The sequence below is a fragment of the Rana temporaria genome, chromosome 12 (assembly GCF_905171775.1).
Source record: "Rana temporaria chromosome 12, aRanTem1.1, whole genome shotgun sequence".
NCBI classification, from domain to species: Eukaryota; Metazoa; Chordata; class Amphibia; order Anura; family Ranidae; genus Rana; species Rana temporaria.
Window position 1 is genome coordinate 12,368,418 of NC_053500.1, and position 26,832 is coordinate 12,395,249.

Genomic DNA, 26,832 nt, shown 5'->3' on the forward strand with positions numbered 1-26,832 from the left:
TTTATACACAGTATACAGTACATCTGTATGATAGCCCCAATGGCTGGTGATTGTACTCAGTGTGGGATGGAGGATATACACTCCATATATCTCTATGATGTCCGGATATATGACCTGACCACCCACCATATAATGTATTGCTGTCGGTGTTTGATATGGGACTTCTATACAGTGTGTGTGTGTGTATATATATATATATATATAATGTGTGTGTGTGTGTGTGTGTGATGACCCAATCACCTCTCCCCACACAGTACAGATACATTGTACTCAGTGTCTGAAGTAGACCTTTCATACATCCTGACAGGTGATACATTGTACTCAGTGTCTGGGATAGATCCTATACACATCTCTATGATTCCCTTAAGTCTCCCCCCCCCCATCATATAGTAAACTGTACTCTGTGTCTGAAGAGGAGCATGTATACAATGCACACATCTGTATGAAATTCCAACACAATTCTCATATGTATACAACACCTCGATCACCCGTCACCACACTGTACAGGTGACACAATATAGACAGTGTGTGAGATGGATCTTCTATACAATCTATACATCTCTACGGTGGATCTTTCTATATAATGTATACATCTCTATGGTGGATCTTTCTATATAAATGTATACATCTCTATGATGGATCTTCTATACAATGTATACATCTCTATGATGGATCTTTCTATACAATGTATACATCTCTATGATGGATCTTTCTATACAATGTATACATCTCTATGATGGATCTTTCTATACAATGTATACATCTCTATGATGGATCTTCTATACAATGTATACATCTCTATGGTGGATCTTCTATACAATGTATACATCTCTATGATGGATCTTCTATACAATGTATACATCTCTATGGTGGATCTTCTATACAATGTATACATCTCTATGATGGATCTTCTATAGTACAATGTATACATTTCTATGATGGATCTTCTATAGTACAATGTATACATCTCTATGGTGGATCTTCTATACAATGTATACATCTCTATGATGGATCTTCTATACAATGTATAAATCTCTATAGTGGATCTTCTATACAATGTATAAATCTCTATGATGGATCTTCTATACAATGTATACATCTCTATGATGGATCTTCTATACAATGTATACATCTCTATGATGGATCTTCTATACAATGTATACATCTCTATGCTGGATCTTCTATACAATGTATACATCTCTATGATGAATCTTCTATACAATGTATACATCTCTATGATGAATCTTCTATACAATGTATACATCTCTATGATGAATCTTCTATACAATGTATACATCTCTATGATGAATCTTCTATACAATGTATACATCTCTATGCATACATCTCTATGCTGGATCTTCTATACAATGTATACATCTCTATGATAAATCTTCTATACAATGTATACATCTCTATGCTGGATCTTCTATACAATGTATACATCTCTATGATAAATCTTCTATACAATGTATACATCTCTATGATGAATCTTCTATACAATGTATACATCTCTATGATGGATCTTTCTATACAATGTATACATCTCTATGATGAATCTTCTATACAATGTATACATCTCTATGGTGGATCTTCTATACAATATATACATCTCTATGGTGGATCTTGTATACAATGTATACATCTCTATGATGGATCTTCTATACAATGTATACATCTCTATGATGGATCTTCTATAGTACAATGTATACATCTCTATGGTGGATCTTGTATACAATGTATACATCTCTATGGTGGATCTTCTATACAATGTATACATCTCTATGATGGATCTTCTATACAATGTATAAATCTCTATAGTGGATCTTCTATACAATGTATAAATCTCTATGATGGATCTTCTATACAATGTATACATCTCTATGATGGATCTTCTATACAATGTATACATCTCTATGATGGATCTTCTATACAATGTATACATCTCTATGCTGGATCTTCTATACAATGTATACATCTCTATGATGAATCTTCTATACAATGTATACATCTCTATGCATACATCTCTATGCTGGATCTTCTATACAATGTATACATCTCTATGATAAATCTTCTATACAATGTATACATCTCTATGCTGGATCTTCTATACAATGTATACATCTCTATGATAAATCTTCTATACAATGTATACATCTCTATGATGAATCTTCTATACAATGTATACATCTCTATGATGGATCTTTCTATACAATGTATACATCTCTATGATGAATCTTCTATACAATGTATACATCTCTATGGTGGATCTTCTATACAATATATACATCTCTATGGTGGATCTTGTATACAATGTATACATCTCTATGATGGATCTTCTATACAATGTATACATCTCTATGATGGATCTTCTATAGTACAATGCATACATCTCTATGGTGGATCTTCTATAGTACAATGTATACATCTCTATGGTGGATCTTGTATACAATGTATACATCTCTATGGTGGATCTTCTATACAATGTATACATCTCTATGATGGATCTTCTATAGTACAATGCATACATCTCTATGGTGGATCTTCTATAGTACAATGCATACATCTCTATGGTGGATCTTGTATACAATGTATACATCTCTATGATGGATCTTCTATAGTACAATGCATACATCTCTATGGTGGATCTTGTATACAATGTATACATCTCTATGATGGATCTTCTATAGTACAATGCATACATCTCTATGGTGGATCTTGTATACAATGTATACATCTCTATGATGGATCTTCTATAGTACAATGCATACATCTCTATGGTGGATCTTGTATACAATGTATACATCTCTATGGTGGATCTTCTATAGTACAATGCATACATCTCTATGGTGGATCTTCTATACAATGTATACATCTCTATGATGGATCTTCTATACAATGTATAAATCTCTATGGTGGATCTTCTATACAATGTATACATCTCTATGATGGATCTTCTATAGTACAATGCATACATCTCTATAGTGGATCTTCTATACAATGTATACATCTCTATGATGGATCTTCTATAGTACAATGCATACATCTCTATGATGGATCTTCTATACAATGTATACATCTCTATGATGGATCTTCTATACAATGTATACATCTCTATGGCTGTCATCTATAATCCTGACCTGTGATCAGCCCTCTGCCCCTGTGATGGGCGATCTCTCCCCTCCCCCCCCGGTGGTGATTAGTGTCCGGGGTCTCCCCTCCCCCGTACCGGTGTGTATGAGGCCCGGATGTGTGTACACCGGCCGGTGATGGGATGAGATCAGCGGATTCCATGCCGGTGTGGCTCTCCAGACACACAGCAGGGTGGGGCCCCCTCCACGTCCCGCTCCCCCTCACCTGCCATCCCCCGTCCCTCTGTCCCAGCACCGCCGGATGCCGACCGACCGCCGGACCACCACTTCCCTAGCAACGGTCAACAGGCCGCACAATCCACTTCCCTGGCAACAGGCACCGCCCCCCCCGCACTGCAGAGCCACAGGGTGGGGCTAGAGAAGGTGGCACAGCTCGGAGGGGGCGGGATAACAGAAGGTCAACTTTGAATTGCAACTTTGAGGGGAGGGGCTACAGAGGGTAGCTCGGCGCCAAGGGGCGGGGTTACATGGGAAGGCTCAGCCCTGAGGGGCGAGGCTACACAGCGAGGATGGGCGGGTGCTACATAGGACGAATCGGCTATGATGGGCGGGGCTACACAGGGCGGCTCGGCTCTGATGGGCGGGGCTACACAGGGCGGTTCGGCTGTTGGGCGGGGCTACATAGGGTGGATAGCCTATTATGGGTGGGGCTACACAGGGCGGATAGCCTATTATGGGTGGGGCTACACAGGGCGGCTTACTTAGCGCTGAGGGGCGGGCTACAAAGGGCATCTCGTCTGAGGGGCGGGGCCTATAGTTTTTCAATGTGCTAGGATTAAAATCTGCTGATAGTGACCAATGAACTATTAGCCCTGCTATTACGACGCTTCGCATGCAGTAGAAGATCAGAAACTCTATCATGTGTCCCCCTAAGGAGTATTATCCCCACTTCCGGTTTGGGTGACAACTGCTCCCCTTTTCTTCTATGGGGGGGGCTTCAGAGAAATCCTCCCTAATGGAGTCACAGACAGAACTTTTATCTCTATCCAGACACTAAAGAAAAAGCTGATCTTCTGTTGTGGGAATCCACAGGCAGCCATGACTGAGATCTCCTATGGGAAAAGCCGGTAGCCTGTCTGTTATTTCACAAATGCCTGGCTGCCTGTGACCCCTAACATTGGTGTCACTAACCCAGAAGATGTATGAAGGAGTTCTGCCTTCACTAGCTGCATGCTTGTCAGGGGGAAGAGGTAAAGCATCCGCAACAAATAAAATTGTCAGATTTCAATAAAGTTCTTGTTTTCATCCATCCTTTGTTACATGTCAGTGATGCGGATCTCCTGCAGCCACTTCCTGTCTTCATACACAGCATGGTATCGGCATGGTATCTCCGGATGGTGGCAAGAGTGGCCCATGCCCATGTAATGTGTGTTGTAGTCTCCATTGGAAGCCTGTGTGATAGTAGGGTGACAACAAGAACACAATTGGAAGACCAGGATAGTGTTGTCACCCTATAACAGGAAGGGCTTGAACACCGACCTACAAGGCAGGATCAACAGGGAATGGAAGCTGCAGATTTAACCAAAATTAAAATTACTTTTCAAATTTCAATAACCCCTTCCTGCTGCTCTCTCTACCACCAGGCCATGCCCACCTTCTTCCCTGGCCTCCAGCCAACTGCAGATCCCCCCCAGTGCCACAAAGTGCCCCTCAACCCTTCATAGTAGTCTGCAGTGGCCCCAGACCCCATGAGAGCTCTCAGCACTCCCAGCCATTCACAGTAGGCCCAGAACCCCTAAGAGCCAACAACACCCCCGACTGGATAGGCCACCACCCCACCAAATCACCCACAGAGTGCCCAAACACCATGAGAGCTTTTCCAACCCTCCCCCAACCTCCCACAGTTCCCCAAGAGCCCTCAGCGCCAACACCTGCCACAGTGCTCCCAGACCCCTTAAGGACCCTCAAGCACCCCCCAACCCCAACCTCCCACAGAGCCCCAAGAGCCCTCAGTGCCAACACCTGCCACAGTGCTCCCAGACCCCTTAAGGACCCTCAGCACCCCCAACCCCAACCTCCCACAGAGCCCTCAGCGCCAACACCTGCCACAGTGCTCCCAGACCCCTTAAGGATCCTCAGCACCCCCAAACCCCCCACCAACCCCAACCTCCCACAGAGCCCCAAGAGCTCTTAGCACCCCCAAAACCTCCCATCGTGCACCGATAGCCACAGACCCCTTGAGGACCATCAGCACCCCCCAAACCTCCCACAGAGCCCCCAACCTTCCGCAGTGACCCCTTGCGAGCCTCAGAACCCCCAAACCTCCCACAGAGCCCCCATCACAGCGACCCCAGGCACAACCCCCCACCAACCCCAACCTCCCACAGACCCCCTGAGAGCCCTCAGCACCGCCAAAACCTCCCAACGTGCCCTAGTAGCTCCAGACCCCTTGAGGATCATCAGCACCCCCCAAACCTCCCACAGTGCCCTAGTAGCCCCCAACCACCCACAGTGACCCCAGACCCCCTGAGAGCCCTCAGCACCCCCCCCCCCCCCAATCCCGACACAGAGCCTCCAACACCCCAACCTCCCACAATGCCTTGATAGCCCCCAGAGCCCTTGAGGACTCTCAGCAACCCCCCCCCCCCCCACCTACAGAGGTCCTAGACCTCCCAACCGCCCACAGACCCCTTGAGGATCCTCAACGTCCCACAGTTCCCCCAGACCTCCAAGAGGCTTCAGCAATCCCCACCACCTCCCACAGTGCCCTGATAGCCCCCAGACCCCTTGAGGACCCTCAGCACCCAACCATCCACAAAGCCCCCAGACCCCTTGAGAACCCTCAGCACCCCCCCCCCCCCCAACCACCCACAAAGCCCCCAGCACCCCCCAACCACCCACAAAGCCCTCGAGGACCCTCAGCACCCCCCCAACCACCCACAAAGCCCCCAGACCCCTTAAGGACCCTCAGCACCCCCCACAGTTTCCTGAGAGCGCTCTGCACCCCCTCCCCCAGCCCTTCCAAAGTGTCCCCAGACCTCCTGAGAGCTCTCAGCAGCCCACGGCAAGGGTAGTATGAACAGAAAAAAAAGCCACACAGTAAACTTTGAGATATTTTATTATACAAATCGATACAAAATAACTGGTAGAAAATCTTCATGGTAAACATTCGGATTGGTTATGTGCCTTAGACTGAAGGAAGTGTAACTCCACCCGACAAACGCGTCATCCTGGCGCCAACATGTGGCACATGTGGCAGTACGATGCCACGGATCAGTGCCAGGAAAGGAAAAGAACGGTAATTACTGGATACAATTTTCCAATATCCGATGGCTGGGAAATCAGTAGATGTGTTATCTATAATGTTCCGTACTCTTGTACAGACTCTTGAAGTATCCCTGGTCCTGGAGGGAAGAGGAGTGACTAGCGCTCAGTGCTGGGTGTACACATCGGATCCCATGCAGACGGCTTCCCTGGTAGGATGATGGATACTTCAAAAGCCTGTACAAGCATCCCGAACCCCAGCCAGTCATTATTCCTATTTGTTACAGTTGTCAGCTGGAATTATACTTCAATGATGTGTCCTGCTCAGTAAATGCCCCACAGAGCCCATGGGGGCCCTCAAAAGTCACAGGTATTTTTTAGAGAACCTGTCACTTTGCTGATTCAAGATGACGTGACAGGTTCTCTTGATACATCACTATGTTACTCTGTTAATCAGTTAGAGAAAAAAAAAACACATACTCCTGAGTATGGGGGGGGAGGGGGCGCTCATGTGACCTTATCCTCCTATTCCAGGCTCAGGCATTGCTGGCCAATGTCCAAGCTTACACACTGTCACATGGGGGAGGGACTTTTTCCTCCATATAAGGTATTCCTAAAATGTTAGCCAGGTATACAAAGCCACGGACACCGCAAGCAACCCAGATGCGACCAGCCAATGGGAGGTTGCGACCATGCCAATGGGAGGTTGCGTCCAGCCAATGGGAGGATGCGTCCAGCCAATGGGAGGATGCGACCATGCCAATGGGAAGTTTGCGTCCAGCCAATGGGAGGATGCGTCCAGCCAATGAGAGGATGCGTCCAACCAATGGGAGGATGCGTCCAGCCAATGGGAGGATGCGTCCAGCCAATGGGAGGATGCGTCCAGCCAATGGGAGGATGCATCCATGCCAATGGGAAGTTTGCATCCAGCCAATGGGAGGATGTGTCCATGCCAATGGGAGGATGCGTCCATGCCAATGGGAAGTTTGCGTCCAGCCAATGGGAAGTTTGCGTCCAGCCAATGGGAAGTTTGCGTCCAGCCAATGGGAGGATGTGTCCATGCCAATGGGAGGATGCGTCCATGCCAATGGGAAGTTTGCGTCCAGCCAATGGGAAGTTTGCGTCCAGCCAATGGGAGGTTGCGTCCAGCCAATGGGAACTTTGCGTCCAGCCAATGGGAGGATGCGTCCAGCCAATGGGAGGTTGCGTCCAGCCAATGAGAGGATGCGTCCAGCCAATGGGAAGTTTGCGTCCAGCCAATGGGAAGTTTGCATCCAGCCAATGGGAGGTTGCGTCCAGCCAATGGGAGGTTGCGTCCAGCCAATCGGAGGTTGCGTCCAGCCAATGGGAGGATGCGTCCAGCCAATGGGAGGATGCGTCCAGCCAATGGGAGGTTGCGTCCAGCCAATGAGAGGATGCGTCCAGCCAATGGAGGGATGCGTCCAGCCAATGGGAGGTTGTGTCCTGTTGCGTTCAGCCAATGGGAGGTTGCGTCCAGCCAATGGGAGGTTGCGTCCAGCCAATGGGAGGTTGTGTCCTGTTGCGTAATGGGAGGTTGCTTCCAGCCAATGGGAGGTTGCGTCCAGCCAATGGGAGGTTGGCGGCTGCACAGAGCCATGCATATCGGGTGTACACGCTGTGATCAGCGTGAGCATCTATGAAGAGCACCGATGCCTCCCGGGAGGGTAAACACTGCCCTCTGCATAGGGGTACAGATCAGTGAATGAGCCCTAAGGCAGCAGCATTATGTCATCACAAGGCAAAGCGGACACTGAAAGGCAACTCAAGACACTGTAATGAGAAAAACAATCTGATCATATAGTCCAGCCATTAATCACAATGACTTACAGGAGTGTGGGGGCTTCAAAGTGCTCATTTAAACTGCTCCCTCATCAATATTCAAGCCGATAAAACCAAAATAGAACCTGTGTTCATCACTTATTTTCAACCCAGTGATGTCATCACTAGGTCTCTGTGATTCTTTATACAATGCGGGCAGATTAGGGCTGGTGGGAGGGGCTGGCAGGGTGCTGTACAGTGTAGGGACAAGGTCATTAAGTCGCCAAACTGTGCCACCCATCTCATTCATGATGTGCAAGCTTAGGGGGTGGCTCTTTCCTCACCGCTCCCAGTGCTGGGCTTACAAGAGTAGTCACTACTCCTGTAAGAAGGCGCCCCCCATCCCTGCAATAAACTATTGCGCCCAGGGCAGCTTCCCCTCCTGCCCCGGCCCTGGTGCTGTACACAGCTCCTTGAGCACTCAGCCTTGATGCAGGCAGTGGGAGGAGTTATTCAAATACAAAAATGTCTTGATGGGCGGGTGACAGTCTGGAGGAGTGGGCGTTCCTGGGCAGGCTGCCCCCTAGGTAACGCCCACATGTAAGTGTGATCCTTCATGATTGAAAACTGAAATCCAATGAATGAAAGGGGCGGGACCAGGAGCAGTCAGGTTGGGGAGGAAGTGTGAAGTGTGAAGGGAAGGCAGGAGGTCAGATCTGCAATGGTGTTAGCCCCCCCCCCCCCGTCAGATTTTTATTGCTATATACGTCCCCCCTTCGGGAGATCAAGCCTCTCCGTTTGTCCTGGTGACTACTGGACAGTGATGAGTGCATAGGAGAATCGGGCAAACTTTCTAAAAAGGGAGAACCTGTCTAATAGGGGGATGTCCCTTCTTGTTGGGTCACCACGACAGGAAGTGAGGGTAAATCTCCCCAAGGGGGACAAGGTATGTGCTTTATCTCTGGGGAAGAAGACACCAGGTTCTGAGACAAGGACACTTGATTCAGTAGAAATGAGATGTACAAAATGCAGTTTACAATTCACAAGCGGAGGGAGGGAGGGGAATTTACAAAAGGTGGGCCATCGATCCGCGGGGGCGGGGTCACCCGCCTTCTTTTAGGTTTTTCTGATTTGCCAGCAATTCCACTTTAACTCTAAATGGCGGAGGCCTTAGTCCTGGGTACAGGGCTATTCGTGACCACCGCTGGGCAACTCTATCCCGTCTTTGTAAATCTCCCCTCCCCCACCCCCCAAGGTTTCTCCGCGGGTGAAAGTCTCTTGAAAAAGTCATTAGTTAAGGAATGTGTCACATCTCCCCCTCCGCTTCACAACTCATCCTGCATCTTGACAGGCGAGTCCATCCCGAAGAAGGAGGACGGCTTCTCCTGTAGGTCCCGCTCCCGCTTCACGAAGGCGGTGAAGGACGAGACGCAGTTGCCGATGAAGTGGTCGCTCTGGCCCATGATGTAGAGGTCGATCTGGGCTACTTCCGGCTGGAGGCTGACCACCTTCACCTGGAGGGGAACAAGGAAAAACGTCAGTATTTGGGAAAGTCGTGCACACTCAGGAGCTAGAAGACAACATGTGATCAGCGTTGGACCTCAAGGGGACCCATTGGCTCTCTGAAGGGGGATCTCATACCTCCTTCCCCAAGGCTCTCTGTATCTCGGCGGTGTGGGAGGAGGAGTCGGTGGCCACATAGACAGATCTGGATTTAGTCTTCTTCACCCAGAGGGTCACGGCGCGTTTGATCTCTCGGAGGTCCGGCAGACACATGTTCATGGTTAGGGGCGTGGCCTTGTGGCGGTCGTAGCCGACGCACTGCGGAGAGGCCATGAAATGAGGACCGGCTGTGCCGTCATTCACCATCTTACAAGCATTTACCTGCCGAGGGAAACAGGAAATCTTTACTGACCGGCAAACATGAATTACTTACTCCAAATATTATTATACAGGACTTCTAGAGCGCCAACAGTTTGTGCAGCGCTTTACAACTGGTTTCAGGGAAATCAGTTTTATAAATGAAGGAATAAGATTTACCGGGAGCTTCTCTGTATTCAGGAATAGGATTCAGAACTATGTTCAGTATAACAAAGCAAAGGAATTCCAAATAAACATGAACTCATCAGAGACCCCCCCTTACATTGGGGTACCCATCAGTCCCTATAAAAGTTTGCCCTTAAATCAGACCCCCCTTACATTAGAGGCCCCCCTTTAATTTAGACCCCCCCCTTACATTAGAGGCCCCCCTTAAATCAGACCCATTTTACATTAGAGGTCCCCCTTAAATCAGACCCCCCTTACATTAGAGGCCGCCCTTAAATCAGACCCCCCCTTACATTAGAGGCCCCACTTAAATCAGACCCCCCCCTTACATTAGAGGCCCCACTTAAATCAGACCCCCCCCCTTACATTAGAGGCCCCCCTCAAATCAGACCCCCCTTACATTAGAGGTCCCCCTTAAATCAGACTCCCTTAAATCAGACCCCCTTACATTAAAGGCCCCCCTTAAATCAGACCCCCTTACATTAGAGGCCCCCTTAAATTTAGACCCCCCTTACATTAGAGGACCCCCTTAAATCAGACCCCCTTACATTAGAGGCCCCCTTAAATTTAGACCCCCCTTACATTAGAGGACCCCCTTAAATCAGACCCCCCTTACATTAGAGGCCCCCTTACATTTAGACCCCCCCCCCTTACATTAGAGACCCCCCTTACATTAGAGGCCCCCTTTAATTTAGACCCCCCTTACATTAGAGGCCCCACTTAAATCAGATCCCCCCTTTCATTAGAGGCCCCCCTTAAATCAGACCCCCCCTTACATTAGAGGCCCCCCTTAAATCAGACCCCCCTTACATTAGAGACCCCCCTTTAATTTAGACCCCCCCTAAATCAGATCCCCCTTACATTAGAGGCCCCCCTTAAATCAGACCCCCCTTAAATCAGAACCCCCTTAAATCAGAACCCCCTTACATTAAAGCCCCTATCAGATTCCCCCTTTACATGAGAATCCCTATTAGGCCCCGTACACACGGCCGAGGAACTCGACGTGCCAAACACGTCGAGTTCCTCGTCGAGTTCTGGGATGAAGCCGCCGAGGAGCTCGGCGGGCCGCCTTCTCCCATAGAACAACGAGAAAATAGAGAACATGTTGTCTATTTTCTCGACGAGTTCCTCGGCGGCTCCATCGAGCCAAAAGTGTACAGACGACAGAGTTTCTCGGCAGAATCCGGGTTTTGACCGAGTTTCTCTGTGAATTCTGCCGAGAAACTCTGTCGTGTGTACGAGGCCTTAGAGTCCTCCCTTACATAAGGGTCCCCAACTGAGTCCGGCTTGTACCTTCAGCAGAGAAACCGCCCCAAAGCTTAATGTTTCCACCTCCATGCTTCACAGTAGGGATGGTGTTCTTAGGGTCATAGTCAGCATTTTTCTTCTTCCAAACACAGCGAGTCGAGTTAATGCCAAAGAGCTCAATTTTGGTCTCATCTGACCACAGTACTTTCTCCCAATCCTTCTCTGAATCATTTAGATGTTCATTGGCATGACTGCACATGAGCCTTCTTGAGGAGGGGGACTCGCTGTGTTTGGAGGAAGAAAAATGCTGACTATGACCCTGAGAACACCATCCCTACACTCCCCCTTACATGCTACATTTGGCATGTCATTTTTTTTTGGGGGTGGGGAGCTTCTGTAGGAGTGGGACTTCCTGCCCCACTTCCTCTTTCCGCCCAGGGAGCGCCTCGGCGACTCCTCCCTCTATGCGATCTCTTGGGACATGTGACAGGTCCCAGGAGATCGCCTGTCCACTCAGGGAGCGCAGCGCCGCTTGCGCATGCGCAGTGCATGCCCGGCCGTGAAGCCGAAAGCCGTCATGCCCACAGAGTGAATGGAGGCGCCGGCGGAGAGGAGAGACGCTCCGGGCGTCCGCATCGCTGGACCGCGGAGCAGGTGAGTGTCTGTTTATTAAAAGTCAGCAGCTACACTTTTTGTAGCTGCTGACTTTTAATTAACCTAAAAAAATAAAAGTCTGGAACTCCCCTTTAATGTGGAGGAGTGCCGGGTGTAGCAAGATGGCAGTGACATCACTTCCGTTACACCTTCTGACGGGTCACCAGATCTGACCAAACACCTGCTCTCTCCTCAGCAAGCTCCCAGTGTGAACGGTTCACAGGGGTGTCCCACCTTCTCCCAGTCTGTGTAAAGGATAGCAGGAAGATAATGACTGCTTCTGCTACTGATACTAACCAGAAATGAAAAAGAAACAACAATATTACTTTTGAATAAACTTTATAGAGCCCCCCGTCCTTTCACATCCAATAATATTCTGTGATGGAGGAACTTGCTGTACATGGCTCAGAGCTTAGAAACCCTGAATACTTACCCAGTCCGATCCAATCCTCAGATGAACCCCCACAAAGGGTCTAATGAGCAAGTTCTGGATGTGCTTGTCCCCCTCTTCAACAATCTTTTTGGACCATACCATGTATTTCTGCAACCCTCGGTGCTCTTCCAGGACAGGAAACTGTGCAGGGGCTCCGGGGAGAGCGAGAACCGGGTGTACAGAAGAAGGAAACCTGATAAAACAGCAGAAAGAGCGCCACCTGTAGACCGTACTATGAATATACATAAACAGCAAACAAAGTGTTACTAAACCCAGAACCTGCATTCACTATATCTGGTCTCCCCAGGACTCTGCATTCACTATATCTGCTCTCCCCAGGACCCTGCATTCACTATATCTGGTCTTCCCAGGACCCTGCATTCACTATATCTGCTCTCCCCAGGACTCTGCATTCACTATATCTGCTCTCCCCCAGGACTCTGCATTCACTATATCTGCTCTCCCCAGGACCCTGCATTCACTATATCTGGTCTTCCCAGGACCCTGCATTCACTATATCTGCTCTCCCCAGGACTCTGCATTCAATATATCTGCTCTCCCCCAGGACTCTGCATTCAATATATCTGCTCTCCCCAGGACCCTGCATTCACTATATCTGGTCTTCCCAGGACTCTGCATTCACTATATCTGATCTCCCCAGGACTCTGCAGTCACTATATCTGGTCTCCCCAGGACCCTGCATTCACTATATCTGGTCTTCCCAGGACTCTGCATTCACTATATCTGATCTCCCCAGGACTCTGCATTCACTATATCTGCTCTCCCCAGGACCCTGCATTCACTATATCTGGTCTCCCCCAGGACTCTGCATTCACTATATCTGGTCTCCCCAGGACCCTGCATTCACTATATCTGCTCTCCCCAGGACTCTGCATTCACTATATCTGGTCTCCCCAGGACTCTGCATTCACTATATCTGCTCTCCCCAGGACCCTGCATTCACTATATCTGGTCTTCCCAGGACCCTGCATTCACTATATCTGCTCTCCCCAGGACTCTGCATTCACTATATCTGCTCTCCCCAGGACTCTGCATTCACTATATCTGCTCTCCCCCAGGACTCTGCATTCACTATATCTGGTCTCCCCAGGACTCTGCATTCACTATATCTGCTCTCCCCAGGACCCTGCATTCACTATATCTGCTCTCCCCAGGACCCTGCATTCACTATATCTGGTCTCCCCAGGACCCTGCATTCACTATATCTGGTCTTCCCAGGACTCTGCATTCACTATATCTGGTCTTCCCAGGACTCTGCATTCACTATATCTGCTCTCCCCAGGACTCTGCATTCACTATATCTGCTCTCCCCAGGACTCTGCATTCACTATATCTGCTCTCCCCAGGACTCTGCATTCACTATATCTGCTCTCCCCAGGAGCCTGCATTCACTATATCTGCTCTCCCCAGGACTCTGCATTCACTACATCTGCTCTCCCCAGGAGCCTGCATTCACTATATCTGCTCTCCCCAGGAGCCTGCATTCACTATATCTGCTCTCCCCAGGACCCTGCATTCACTATATCTGCTCTCCCCAGGACCCTGCATTCACTATATCTGGTCTCCCCAGGACTCTGCATTCACTATATCTGCTCTCCCCAGGACTCTGCATTCACTATATCTGCTCTCCCCAGGACTCTGCATTCACTATATCTGCTCTCCCCAGGACTCTGCATTCACTATATCTGCTCTCCCCAGGACCCTGCATTCACTATATCTGGTCTCCCCAGGACTCTGCATTCACTATATCTGCTCTCCCCAGGAGCCTGCATTCACTATATCTGATCTCCCCAGGACCCTGCATTCACTATATCTGCTCTTCCCAGGATCCTGCATTCACTATATCTGATCTCCCCAGGACTCTGCATTCACTATATCTGCTCTTCCCAGGATCCTGCAGTCACTATATCTGGTCTCCCCGGGAGCCTGCATTCACTATATCTGATCTCCCCAGGAGCCTGCATTCACTATATCTGATCTCCCCAGGACCCTGCATTCACTATATCTGGTCTTCCCAGGACTCTGCATTCACTATATCTGCTCTCCCCAGGATCCTGCATTCACTATATCTGGTCTCCCCGGGAGCCTGCATTCACTATATCTGGTCTCCCCAGGACTCTGCATTCACTATATCTGGTCTCCCCAGGATTCTGCATTCACTATATCTGGTCTCCCCAGGATTCTGCATTCACTATATCTGGTCTTCCCAGGACTCTGCATTCACTATATCTGCTCTCCCCAGGAGCCTGCATTCACTATATCTGCTCTCCCCAGGAGCCTGCATTCACTATATCTGCTCTCCCCAGGACTCTGCATTCACTATATCTGCTCTCCCCAGGACTCTGCATTCACTATATCTGCTCTCCCCAGGACTCTGCATTCACTATATCTGCTCTCCCCAGGACTCTGCATTCACTATATCTGCTCTCCCCAGGACTCTGCATTCACTATATCTGCTCTCCCACAGTACACAGAACATGGAAATGCAATTATTTTAGTAAATATAAACTGCTAAATACCCCTCTCTCTTCAGCAGTATATAGCAGTCTTGTGACTTCTATCAGTGTCGGGTTAAAGCTTGTAGGAGGAGTTTTCATTCTGCTCTCACTGTCTTATAAGGCTGCAGGACCCCTGACCCTCTGTCTGGACAGTGCTTATTGGCCCTGTGCTAATCAAAAGCACCCTACCAAGAAACAAAAAAAAAACTCTCTTGCAGTTCACACCAATCTGAGCATGTGCAGAATGCCTCCAAGGCTCTGTACTGTCAGGAGATGGACTGGGGACTGTGGAAGAAGGAGAGGATCAAACAGCCTTTTTACACAATGCAGAAGATTAACCTCTTCGGTCCCACAGAGAGTATAATAAGCGTGCTATGCTGCATATACAGACGACATGGAGGGGGAGAAGACATCATGGGGGGAGAGCGGCACGGACGGGGGAGACGGGGAGAAGACATCATGGGGGAGAGCGGCACGGAGGGGGAGCGGCATGGAGGGGGAGAAGACATCACGGGGGAACAAGACGGCATGGACGGGGAGAAGACATCACGGGGGAACAAGACGGCATGGACGGGGAGAAGACATCACGGGGGGAGAGCGGCACGGATGGGGAGAAGACATCACGGGGGAACAAGACGGCACGAACGGGGAGAAGACATCACGGGGGAACAAGACGGCATGGACGGGGAGAAGACATCACGGGGGGAGAGTGGCACGGACGGGGAGAAGACATCACGGGGGAACAAGACGGCACGGACGGGGAGAAGACATCACGGGGGAACAAGACGGCATGGACGGGGAGAAGACATCACGGGGGAACAAGACGGCACGAACGGGGAGAAGACATCACGGGGGAACAAGACGGCACGAACGGGGAGAAGACATCACGGGGGAACAAGACGGCATGGACGGGGAGAAGACATCACGGGGGGAGAGTGGCACGGACGGGGAGAAGACATCACGGGGGAACAAGACGGCACGGACGGGGAGAAGACATCACAGGGGAACAAGACGGCACGGATGGGGAGAAGACATCACAGGGGAACAAGACGGCACGGATGGGGAGAAGACATCACGGGGGAACAAGACGGCACGGATGGGGAGAAGACATCACGGGGGAACAAGACGGCACGTACGGGGAGAAGACATCACAGGGGAACAAGACGGCACGGACGGGGAGAAGACATCACGGGGGGAGAGCGGCACGGACGGGGAGAAGACATCACGGGGGAACAAGACGGCATGGATGGGGAGAAGACATCACGGGGGGAGAGCGGCACGGACGGGGAGAAGACATCACGGGGGAACAAGACGGCATGGACGGGGAGAAGACATCACAGGGGAACAAGACGGCATGGATGGGGAGAAGACATCACGGGGGAACAAGACGGCACGGACGAGGAGAAGACATCACGGGGGAACAAGACGGCACGGACGGGGAGAAGACATCACGGGGGAACAAGACGGCATGGACGGGGAGAAGACATCACAGGGGAACAAGACGGCATGGATGGGGAGAAGACATCACGGGGGAACAAGACGGCACGGACGAGGAGAAGACATCACGGGGGAACAAGACGGCATGGACGGGGAGAAGACATCACGGGGGAACAAGACGGCATGGATGGGGAGAAGACATCACGGGGGAACAAGACGGCACGGACGAGGAGAAGACATCAGGGGGGGGGGGGGGGGGAGAAGACAACACAGAGAAGACTTGTAACTCCCCCCCTACCTGACTGTACAGGTATCGGGTGAAACACCGGAGCATTTCCCCCCGAGTACAAGTACTCAGGAAATGCTTGGTATCGGTCCCGATACCGATACTAGTCCCTACCAGAAAGCATTGCTATCCTCCATTCATAGAATAATAAGTAAAAGCACACATCACCAGATCTTTGTCTGGTCCTCCTCCAGACCCTGCACTTTTAGCCTCCCAGCAACCCGTCGACAGCAGCACACGATAAGGTGGTGCACTGTGATGTAAGTGAGGGTGGGGGGACTCTTGATGGTGGGGGACTAAAGGTAGAACTGGCCCTTTAAAAGCCCCCATAATGCTCCTGTGGCCTGAGATGAAGTTGGACAAAGCATTCAGCTTACCTGCTCATCCAAGTGTCTTTGTAATAAGCGCTGAAGTTAATCCCATCAAATAGCTCAGAGCGGATGAAATCAACGTGAAAGTGATCCCAAAATGGGCCAAATGGGTTGCCGTCCTTAAAAAAATAAAAAGTGAAATAATCATCAAAACATTGGCATAGCCTGTGAGGAGCGGCCTGTGTCCTAACTCAGGGGAGTCACCCGATTTATGTCATAGGGGACAGGATATGATGAGAAATCCATACGTTTACAGGTGTCCCCAGAACAGATGAGGGGGGAAATGTCAATGGGGACACCCAGTGGCGTCACTAGGGTTGGTGTCACCCGGTGCGGTAAAACATGGTGTCACCCCCCCCCCTCTGTCTAGTCTGCCCAGCACCAAGCAGGCAGCGCACGGGGCACACCCCAAACCAGCCCCTGTAAATGATAGTATAGGGCAGTATAGTGGCAGGTTGATGTAGTGGGGTGGTATAGGACAGGTTAAGGTGGTATAGGGCAAGTTAGGGTGGCATAGGGCAAGTTGGGGTGGCATGGGAAAGTTTGGGGTGGTACAGGGCAGGCTGGGGTGGTACAGGGCTGTTTGGGGGGGGGGGTACAGGGCAGGCTGGGGTGGTATAGGGCTGTTTGGGGTGGTACAGGGCAGGCTGGGGTGATACAGGGCAGGCTGGGATGATACAGGGCAGGCTGGGATGATACAGGGCAGGCTGGGGTGGCACAGAGCAAGCTGGGGTGGTACAGGGCAGGCTGGGCATGTCAGCAAAAAAAAAAAAAAAATGATAAAAAAAACAAAACAAAACGGGATGGTGTCACCCCTCTAGCGGGTGTCACCCGGTGCGGACCGCACCCCCCTAGCAACGCCTCTGGGGACACCTGCTGTACCAATGACACTAAGGGGATCTTGATTGGAGAGATTTCCTCACTTCCTGTTGTCTACTGGGCAGGAAATTAGGAGAAATCTCTCCTGCAGAACACACAACAATGCAAAACTGATAGGGGTTTAAAGTGGATGTAAACCCCTCTCATCCTTTCTAAACTCTTGCCATAGTGCTGATCTATAAGGATATAGACGCCTCCTGTATGTATCCTTACCTGTCAAATGTCTCCCCTCTGTCTGTTATAAGAACTGAAAAACTGCAGATTCTGTGGGTGGGTCTGTTGTCTGGAGCTCGGTGGGTGGAGTCGTGATGTCAGTAGACTCCCCGCCCACCTCTACACTCCCCTTGTCAACATGCATTTTCTCCTGTGTATTCCTTACACTAAATTCTGCTATGATCACTAACAAAATCAAAGTCAAATCAAAAGATCAAAATCCAGAAAAGTAACCACATGACTTCAGAAAAGGAATTAAAAAATAAAGATAGTGTGTGAGATATGTAAATAACCTGTCACTCACAGCAAGGGGGCGGAACTGACTAAGGTTTTTCTCTGTAAGTCCGTTTTATTTCACTGAACAATAAAAGAGGATTGCTCAGAGCTGGATTAACTCTGTGTGACAAGACTGGGCACAGATGATAGAAAATCTTATACTCTACATTGTGACATCAAAAAATAAATAAAAAAATGTGGGTTAACATCCACTTTAAATTAATACTAAAGGTTCGAATTTAAAAAAAAACAAAAAATAATAACAAACATGTCATACTTCCCTCCACTGTGCAGTTCGTTTTGCACAGAGTGGCCCCGATCTCCGTCTTCTGAGGTCCCCCGGCAGCTCTCGCGGCTCCTCCCCGCATCAGATAACCCCCCTAGGAGGAGAAGTGCTCTCCCGGGGGGGGGGGGGGGTTACCTTGCGGGTGCGCTCCCGTGTCCAGCATTTGGCATCCGTAGCCGCCGAATGCAGGACTTGGCCCCGCCCCCGGTTTATTGGATTTGATTGACAGCAGTGGGAGCTTTTAAAATTCAACATCTAACCAGTAAGACGGAGTTCTAAGTCCTGTATTTCAAACTCACTTTACTGTTAAAAATATACGTGTAAAATGCGAAATTCGGGTGGGTGCAACAAGATGTCCGCTTTCCCCCATCTCAGTGAATCCTTAGTATGGAGAAGTGCGGGGTGTAGCAAGATGGCGGTGACGAAACGTCACTTCCGTTACCAATTATGACGGGTCGCCTAATCTGACGAAACACAAGCAGCCTGTAGTGGGTGGAGCATGCTGGGTCCCTCCCACAGTTTTGCTCTCTCTCCTTGTGCAGGGAGACTGGTCTTGTCTCCGCCCCCTTCTGTCATTTTCTGCAGGAAGCCTGTAGTGGGTGGAGCATGCTGGGTCCCTCCCACAGTTTTGCTCTCTCTCCTTGTGCAGGGTGACTGGTCTCATCTCCGCCCCCTTCTGTCGTTTTCTGCAGGAAGCCTGTAGTGGGTGGAGCATGCTGGGTCCCTCCCACAGTTTTGCTCTCTCTCCTTGTGCATGGTGACTGGTCTTGTCTCCGCCCCCTGATGGGTCCCTCCCACAGCTCTGCTCTCTGCACAGGTTATCTAAAGCAGTGATAATGGGCCGGATTCAGAAAGAGATACAACGGCGTATCTCCTGATACGCCGTCGTATCTCGGAGTTCCGTCGGTCGTATCTATGCGACTGATTCATAGAATCAGTTACGCATAGATATCCCTAAGATCCGACAGGTGTAAGTGTCTTACGCCGTCGGATCTTAGGCTGCAATTCCCCGCTGGCCGCTAGGTGGCGCTTCTGTTTGTTTATGCGAGAAATATGCAAATTAGTATTTACGTCGATTCAGAAACGAACGACCGCCCGGCGCTTTTTTTTTTACGTCGTTTGCGTTCGGCTTTTTCCGGCGTATAGTTACCCCTGCTATATGAGGCGTAGCTAATGTTAAGTATGGCCGTCGTTCCCGCGCCGAGTTTTGATTTTTTTACGTCGTTTGCGTAAGTCGTTCGCGAATGCGGCTGGACGTAATTTACGTTCACGTCGAAACCAATGACGTTTTGCGGCGGATTTTCGAGCATGCGCACTGGGATGTTTTCACGAACGGCGCATGCGCCTTTCAAAACAAACGTCAAATACGCGGGGTCATTCAAAATTTAAATAAAACACGCCCCCTACATCCCCATTTGAATTACGCGGCCTTACGCCGCAACACATACGTTACGCCGCCGTAACTAAGGGCGCAAGTTCTTTCTGAATAAAGAACTCGCGCCCAAAGTTAGAGCGGCGTAACGTATCTCAGATACGCTACGCCGGGCGGACAGATACGCCGATGTATCTGAATCCAGCCCACGGTCTCTGCTACTTTGATAACATTTAGACTTTCTGGATAACATGAGGTCACTGACTGACATTACTGTCTGCCTGACAGGTACTCTTTATTCACCTTCATTGGACAGGACTGTTTGTCGGCGCTCCTCTGGGCAGCCGTGGTGAAGCAATAGGCCACGCGCTTGTCCGCCGGCCAAAGTCTGGGGGCCAACTTCTCCATGAACTCCTCCATGCTGACCACTCGGTGATACTTCCGCAGAGGAGACAACTGGAAGAACTCCTCGTAGGGAACGTGAATCTGGAAAAAAGGAAGATCGTGAGCCACATATGTACAGTATGGAAAATAATTATTTGATCCCCTGCAGATTTTGTAGGTCCGCCCACTTACACAGAAATGAGGGGTCCATCATTTTTATCATAGGTGGATTTTATATGATAGAGACAGAAGATCCACCAAAAATCTTGGTGAGGAGAAGATAACTGTCGGAGGAATTATTCGCAAATGCAACAAATACTAAAATAACCATCAATGGCCCTCAGGTCTGGAGCTCCATGCAAGGTTTTGCCTCATGGGGTGAGGATGGTCATGAGAGAGGGATGCTAAAGGTACAGGCCGACTTTGCCACATTGAGGGGCCAATGGACGGGGCCGTGTATTGTAAAATCTTGGATGAGAACCTTCTCCCCTCAGCCAGAACACTGAAGATGGGTCGTGGATGGGTATTCCAGCATGACAATGACCCAAAACATACCGCCAAGGCAACAAAAGAGTGGCTCAAGAAGAAGCACATTAAGGTCATGGATTGGCCTAGCCAGTCTCCAGACCTTAATCCTATAGAACATGTATGGAGGGAGGTAAAAATTCGAGTTGCCAAGAGACAGCCAAGAAACCTTAAGGATTTAGAGAAGATCTGGAGAGAGGAGCAAAATCCCTCCTGAGATGTGTGGAGACCTGATCACCAACTACAAGAAACATCTGACCTCTGTGCTTCCCAACAAGGGTTTCTCCACCACCTACAAGAAACGTCTGACCTCTGTGCTTCCCAACAAGGATGTCTCCACCAACTACAAGAAACGTCTGGCCTCTGTGCTTCCCAACAAGGGTTTCTCCACCAACTACAAGAAACGTCTGACCTCTGTGCTTCCCAACAAGGGTTTCTCCACCGACTACAAGAAACGTCTGGCCTCTGTGCTTCCCAACAAGGGTTTCTCCAACAACTACAAGAAACGTCTGACCTCTGGGCTTCCCAACAAGGGTTTCTCCACCAACTACAAGAAACGTCTGACCTCTGTGCTTCCCAACAAGGGTTTCTCCACCAACTACAAGAAACGTCTGACCTCTGTGCTTCCCAACAAGGGTTTCTCCACCAACTACAAGAAACGTCTGACCTCTGGGCTTCCCAACAAGGGTTTCTCCAACAACTACAAGAAACGTCTGACCTCTGGGCTTCCCAACAAGGGTTTCTCCACCAACTACAAGAAACGTCTGACCTCTGGGCTTCCCAACAAGGGTTTCTCCACCAACTACAAGAAACGTCTGACCTCTGGGCTTCCCAACAAAAGTTTCTCCACCAACTACAAGAAACGTCTGACCTCTGTGCTTCCCAACAAGGGTTTCTCCACCAACTACAAGAAACGTCTGACCTCTGGGCTTCCCAACAAGGGTTTCTCCACCAACTACAGGAAACGTCTGACCTCTGGGCTTCCCAACAAGGGTTTCTCCACCAACTACAGGAAACGTCTGACCTCTGGGCTTCCCAACAAGGGTTTCTCCACCAACTACAAGAAACGTCTGACCTCTGTGCTTCCCAACAAGGGTTTCTCCACCAACTACAAGAAACGTCTGACCTCTGTGCCTCCCAACAAGGGTTTCTCCACCAACTACAAGAAATGTCTGGCCTCTGTGCTTCCCAACAAGGGTTTCTCCACCAACTACAAGAAACGTCTGACCTCTGTGCTTCCCAACAAGGGTTTCTCCACCGACTACTAAGTCCAGTGGCGGTGCGTCCATAAAGGGCGCAGGAGTGCCGCCCCCTCTCTCCTGCACCTGTCAATCACCAATAGACAGATTCCTGCATTGCATGGATCTATGGTCGCCACTGCCGCCCCCTATTCAGGTGTCCGGCCCCTTGTCGGGCATCTGAATTACAGGGGCGTTTTTTTTTTACGGAAGCGCCTGATTAAAGCCATGAGCTCTAATAGGCGTCCAAATTGGTAAACAGCGAGCGCAATGCTGTGCATTCTCTGTCTACACAGTGTTGTGTTATGGAAGCGAAAAAATCACTTTCCTAACACTGACCCGCCTCTCAGCCAATCAGGTGCTCGGGTTTGGTTACCCGGTCACCCGATTGGCTGAAGCGACAGGCGCTGTGATTGGATGCCTATCGGCATCCAATCATAGCAGAAGACGGGAGAGGACATGAGGACTCGGAGCGTGGAGTACAGCGCCGTGACAGGTAAGTGCCGGGGAGGGGGGGCACACTGGCAGCAATTGATGGGGCACACTGGTGGCAATTGATGGGCACAGTGGCGGCAATTGATGGGGCACAGTGGCGGCAATTGATGGGGCACAGTGGCGGCAATTGATGGGCACAGTGGCGGCAATTGATGGGGCACAGTGGCGGCAATTGATGGGGCACAGTGGCGGCAATTGATGGGGCACAGTGGCGGCAATTGATGGGGCACAGTGGCGGCAACTGATGGGACACAGTGGCGGCAATTGATGCGAGACAGTGGCGGCAATTGATGGGACACACTGGCGGCAATTTATGGACACAGTGGCGGCAATTTATGGGACACAGTGGCGGCAAATGATGGGCACAGTGGCGGCAAATGATGGGGCACAGTGGCGGCAAATGATGGGACACAGTGGCGGCAACTGATGGCACACAGTGGCGGCAACTGATGGGACACAGTGGCGGCAACTGATGGGCACAGTGGCGGCAACTGATGGGCACAGTGGCGGCAACTGATGGGCACAGTGGCGGCAACTGATGGGACACAGTGGCGGCAAATGATGGGGCACAGTGGCGGCAATTGATGGGACACAGTGGCGGCAAGTGATGGCACACAGTGGCGGCAACTGATGGGACACAGTGGCGGCAACTGATGGGCACAGTGGCGGCAACTGATGGGCACAGTGGCGGCAACTGATGGGCACAGTGGCGGCAATTGATGGGACACAGTGGCGGCAAATGATGGGACACAGTGGCGGCAATTGATGGGACACAGTGGCGGTAATTGATGGGACACAGTGGCGGCAATTGATGGGACACAGTGGCGGCAATTGATGGGGCACAGTGGCGGCAATTGATGGGCACAGTGGCGGCAATTGATGGGGCACAGTGGCGGCAATTGATGGGGCACAGTGGCGGCAATTGATGGGGCACAGTGGCGGCAATTGATGGGCACAGTGGCGGCAACTGATGGGACACAGTGGCGGCAATTGATGCGAGACAGTGGCGGCAATTGATGGGACACACTGGCGGCAATTTATGGACACAGTGGCGGCAATTTATGGGACACAGTGGCGGCAAATGATGGGCACAGTGGCGGCAAATGATGGGGCACAGTGGCGGCAATTGATGGGACACAGTGGCGGCAACTGATGGCACACAGTGGCGGCAACTGATGGGACACAGTGGCGGCAACTGATGGGCACAGTGGCGGCAACTGATGGGCACAGTGGCGGCAACTGATGGGCACAGTGGCGGCAACTGATGGGACACAGTGGCGGCAAATGATGGGGCACAGTGGCGGCAATTGATGGGACACAGTGGCGGCAAGTGATGGCACACAGTGGCGGCAACTGATGGGACACAGTGGCGGCAACTGATGGGCACAGTGGCGGCAACTGATGGGCACAGTGGCGGCAACTGATGGGCACAGTGGCGGCAATTGATGGGACACAGTGGCGGCAAATGATGGGACACAGTGGCGGCAATTGATGGGACACAGTGGCGGTAATTGATGGGACACAGTGGCGGCAATTGATGGGACACAGTGGCGGCAATTGATGGGGCACAGTGGCGGCAATTGATGGGGCACAGTGGCGGCAATTGATGGGACACAGTGGCGGCAATTGATGGGACACAGTGGCGGCAATTGATGGCACTAAGTAATGTTTTTCTTGGGGATCAAATACTTATTTTACTCACTAAACTGCAACTCGGTTTATAACATTTGTGTTTTCTCTGGATCTTTGGTCGATCTTCTGTCTCTATCATATAAAATCCGCCTCTGATAAGAACCACAGACCCCTCATTTCTATGTAAGGGGCGGGACTTACACAATCCCCCGGCACTCACATTGCTGTAGGGAGGGCGGTGATGATTGTACACAACCCAGGGAGGCACCACCAGAGTCCGGTTCACCATCTTCGCAAACGCCAAAGTCCCGAGGAAATGATCCGCCTGATTGCCAAAACGTCCTGCGCAAAAACAACAACAGATCCCATGCTAGAAGATCGTTTACATGGCCACCTACCTGAACCCTCATCATACAGACTCTCCTCTCCTGAAATACTCTGCTGGAGGACTCTGCTCCTTCCTCTATAACTCTCCTCTCCTGAAATACTCTGCACTGCTGGAGGACTCTGCTCCTTCCTCTATAACTCTCCTCTCCTGAAATACTCTGCACTGCTGGAGGACTCTGCTCCTTCCTCTATAACTCTCCTCTCCTGAAATACTCGGCTCTGCTGGAGGACTCTGCTCCTTCCTCCAGAACTCTCCTCTCCTGAAATACTCTGCTGGAGGACTCTGCTCCTTCCTCTATAACTCTCCTCTCCTGAAATACTCTGCTCCTCCCTCTATAACTCTCCTGAAATACTCTGCACTGCTGGAGGACTCTGCTCCTTCCTCCAGAACTCTCCTCTCCTCAAATACTCTGCACTATATAGAGTCTCTCTATAGTGTCATAGGTCAGTGTCTCTCTCTACAGTGTCCGAGGTCAGTGTCTCGCGCTCTCTCTCTGGGGTCAGTGTCTCTCGCTATAGGGTCAGAGGTCAGTGTCTCTCTCTCTATAGGGTCAGAGGTCAGTGTCTCTCTCTCTATAGGGTCAGAGGTCAGTGTCTCGCGCTCTCTCTCTGGGGTCAGTGTCTCTCGCTATAGGGTCAGAGGTCAGTGTCTCTCTCTCTATAGGGTCAGAGGTCAGTGTCTCTCTCTCTATAGGGTCAGAGGTCAGTGTCTCGCGCTCTCTCTCTGGGGTCAGTGTCTCTCTCTATAGGGTCAGAGGTCAGTGTCTTGCGCTCTCTCTCTGGGGTCAGTGTCTCTCGCTATAGGGTCAGAGGTCAGTGTCTCGCGCTCTCTCTCTGGGGTCAGTGTCTCTCGCTATAGGGTCAGAGGTCAGTGTCTCTCTCTATAGGGTCAGAGGTCAGTGTCTCGCGCTCTCTCTCTGGGGTCAGTGTCTCTCTCTCTATAGGGTCAGAGGTCAGTGTCTCTCTCTATAGGGTCAGAGGTCAGTGTCTCTCTCTATAGGGTCAGAGGTCAGTGTCTCGCGCTCTCTCTCTGGGGTCAGTGTCTCTCTCTCTATAGGGTCAGAGGTCAGTGTCTCTCTCTATAGGGTCAGAGGTCAGTGTCTCTATAGGGTCAGAGGTCAGTGTCTCTCTCTATAGGGTCAGAGGTCAGTCTCTCTCTCTATAGGGTCAGAGGTCAGTGTCTCTCTCTATAGGGTCAGAGGTCAGTGTCTCTCTCTATAGGGTCAGAGGTCAGTGTCTCGCGCTCTCTCTCTGGGGTCAGTGTCTCTCGCTATAGGGTCAGAGGTCAGTGTCTCTCGCTATAGGGTCAGAGGTCAGTGTCTCTCGCTATAGGGTCAGAGGTCAGTGTCTCTCTCTATAGGGTCAGAGGTCAGTGTCTCTCTCTATAGGGTCAGAGGTCAGTGTCTCTCTCGCTATAGGGTCAGAGGTCAGTGTCTCTCTCTCGCTATAGGGTCAGAGTCTCTCTCTACAGGGTCAGAGGTCAGTGTATCTCTCTACAGGGTCAGAGGCCAGTGTCTCTCTCTCTAAAGGGTCAGAGGTCAGTGTCCCCCTTTCTCTATACTATAGAGAAAGGGGGACACTGACCTCTGACCCTATAGAGAGAGACTGACCTCTGACCCTATAGAGAGAGAGACACTGACCTCTGACCCTATAGAGAAAGAGACTGACCTCTGACCCTATAGGGTCAGTCTCTCTATAGGGTCAGAGGTCAGTGTCCCCCTTTCTCTATAGGGTCAGAGGTCAGTGTCCCCCTTTCTCTATAGGGTCAGAGGTCAATGTCCCCCTTTCTCTATAGGGTCAGAGTCTCTCTCTAGGATCACAATCTCCCTTCCCCCTCTCTCACCCATACACGGACAGTACAGAAGGTACCCGGACGATTCCCCGGCTCCCCCCTTCACATTCAGCCCCATCAGGAGCAGTACGAGGATCCCGGGGCCCGCCGCTCTCCCCATCCCGGCCGGAAATCCTCCCCCGGGCGCCGCCATGTTGGTTGTGGCAGAGAGGAGGAGGCCGCCATAT

At 50.4% G+C, this 26,832-nt stretch overlaps 3 protein-coding genes across 4 annotated transcripts in view; all 3 read right to left on the minus strand.

The window, feature by feature from the left end:
* The window catches only part of KIF3B (kinesin family member 3B), a 28,610-nt gene extending 25,122 nt beyond the window's left edge, over positions 1–3,488 (minus strand). Inside the window, exon 1 of one of the 2 annotated variants that reach the window (XM_040329826.1) lies at positions 3,355–3,488. The gene's annotated coding sequence lies outside the window, so the exon portion shown is untranslated. Of the gene's footprint in view, positions 1–3,226; positions 3,299–3,354 lie in introns of those variants that run through there. The other variant, XM_040329827.1, reaches the window with a different exon arrangement.
* A 2,701-nt stretch (positions 3,489–6,189) lies between these two features.
* Positions 6,190–8,308, minus strand: LOC120919434. Its single transcript, XM_040331600.1, has 2 exons — positions 8,184–8,308; positions 6,190–7,875 (listed from the first exon to the last, which is right to left on the minus strand). Coding segments are annotated over exons 1-2 (960 nt in total). The 5' UTR covers positions 8,185–8,308; the 3' UTR covers positions 6,190–6,916.
* A 10-nt stretch (positions 8,309–8,318) lies between these two features.
* Positions 8,319–26,832, minus strand: POFUT1 (protein O-fucosyltransferase 1). The gene is made up of 7 exons (XM_040331599.1): positions 26,657–26,832; positions 24,647–24,768; positions 20,456–20,638; positions 17,133–17,245; positions 12,514–12,706; positions 9,774–10,016; positions 8,319–9,646 (listed from the first exon to the last, which is right to left on the minus strand). Exons 1-7 carry the CDS (start codon positions 26,796–26,798, stop codon positions 9,458–9,460), a joined length of 1,185 nt encoding a protein of 394 aa, XP_040187533.1. The 5' UTR covers positions 26,799–26,832; the 3' UTR covers positions 8,319–9,457.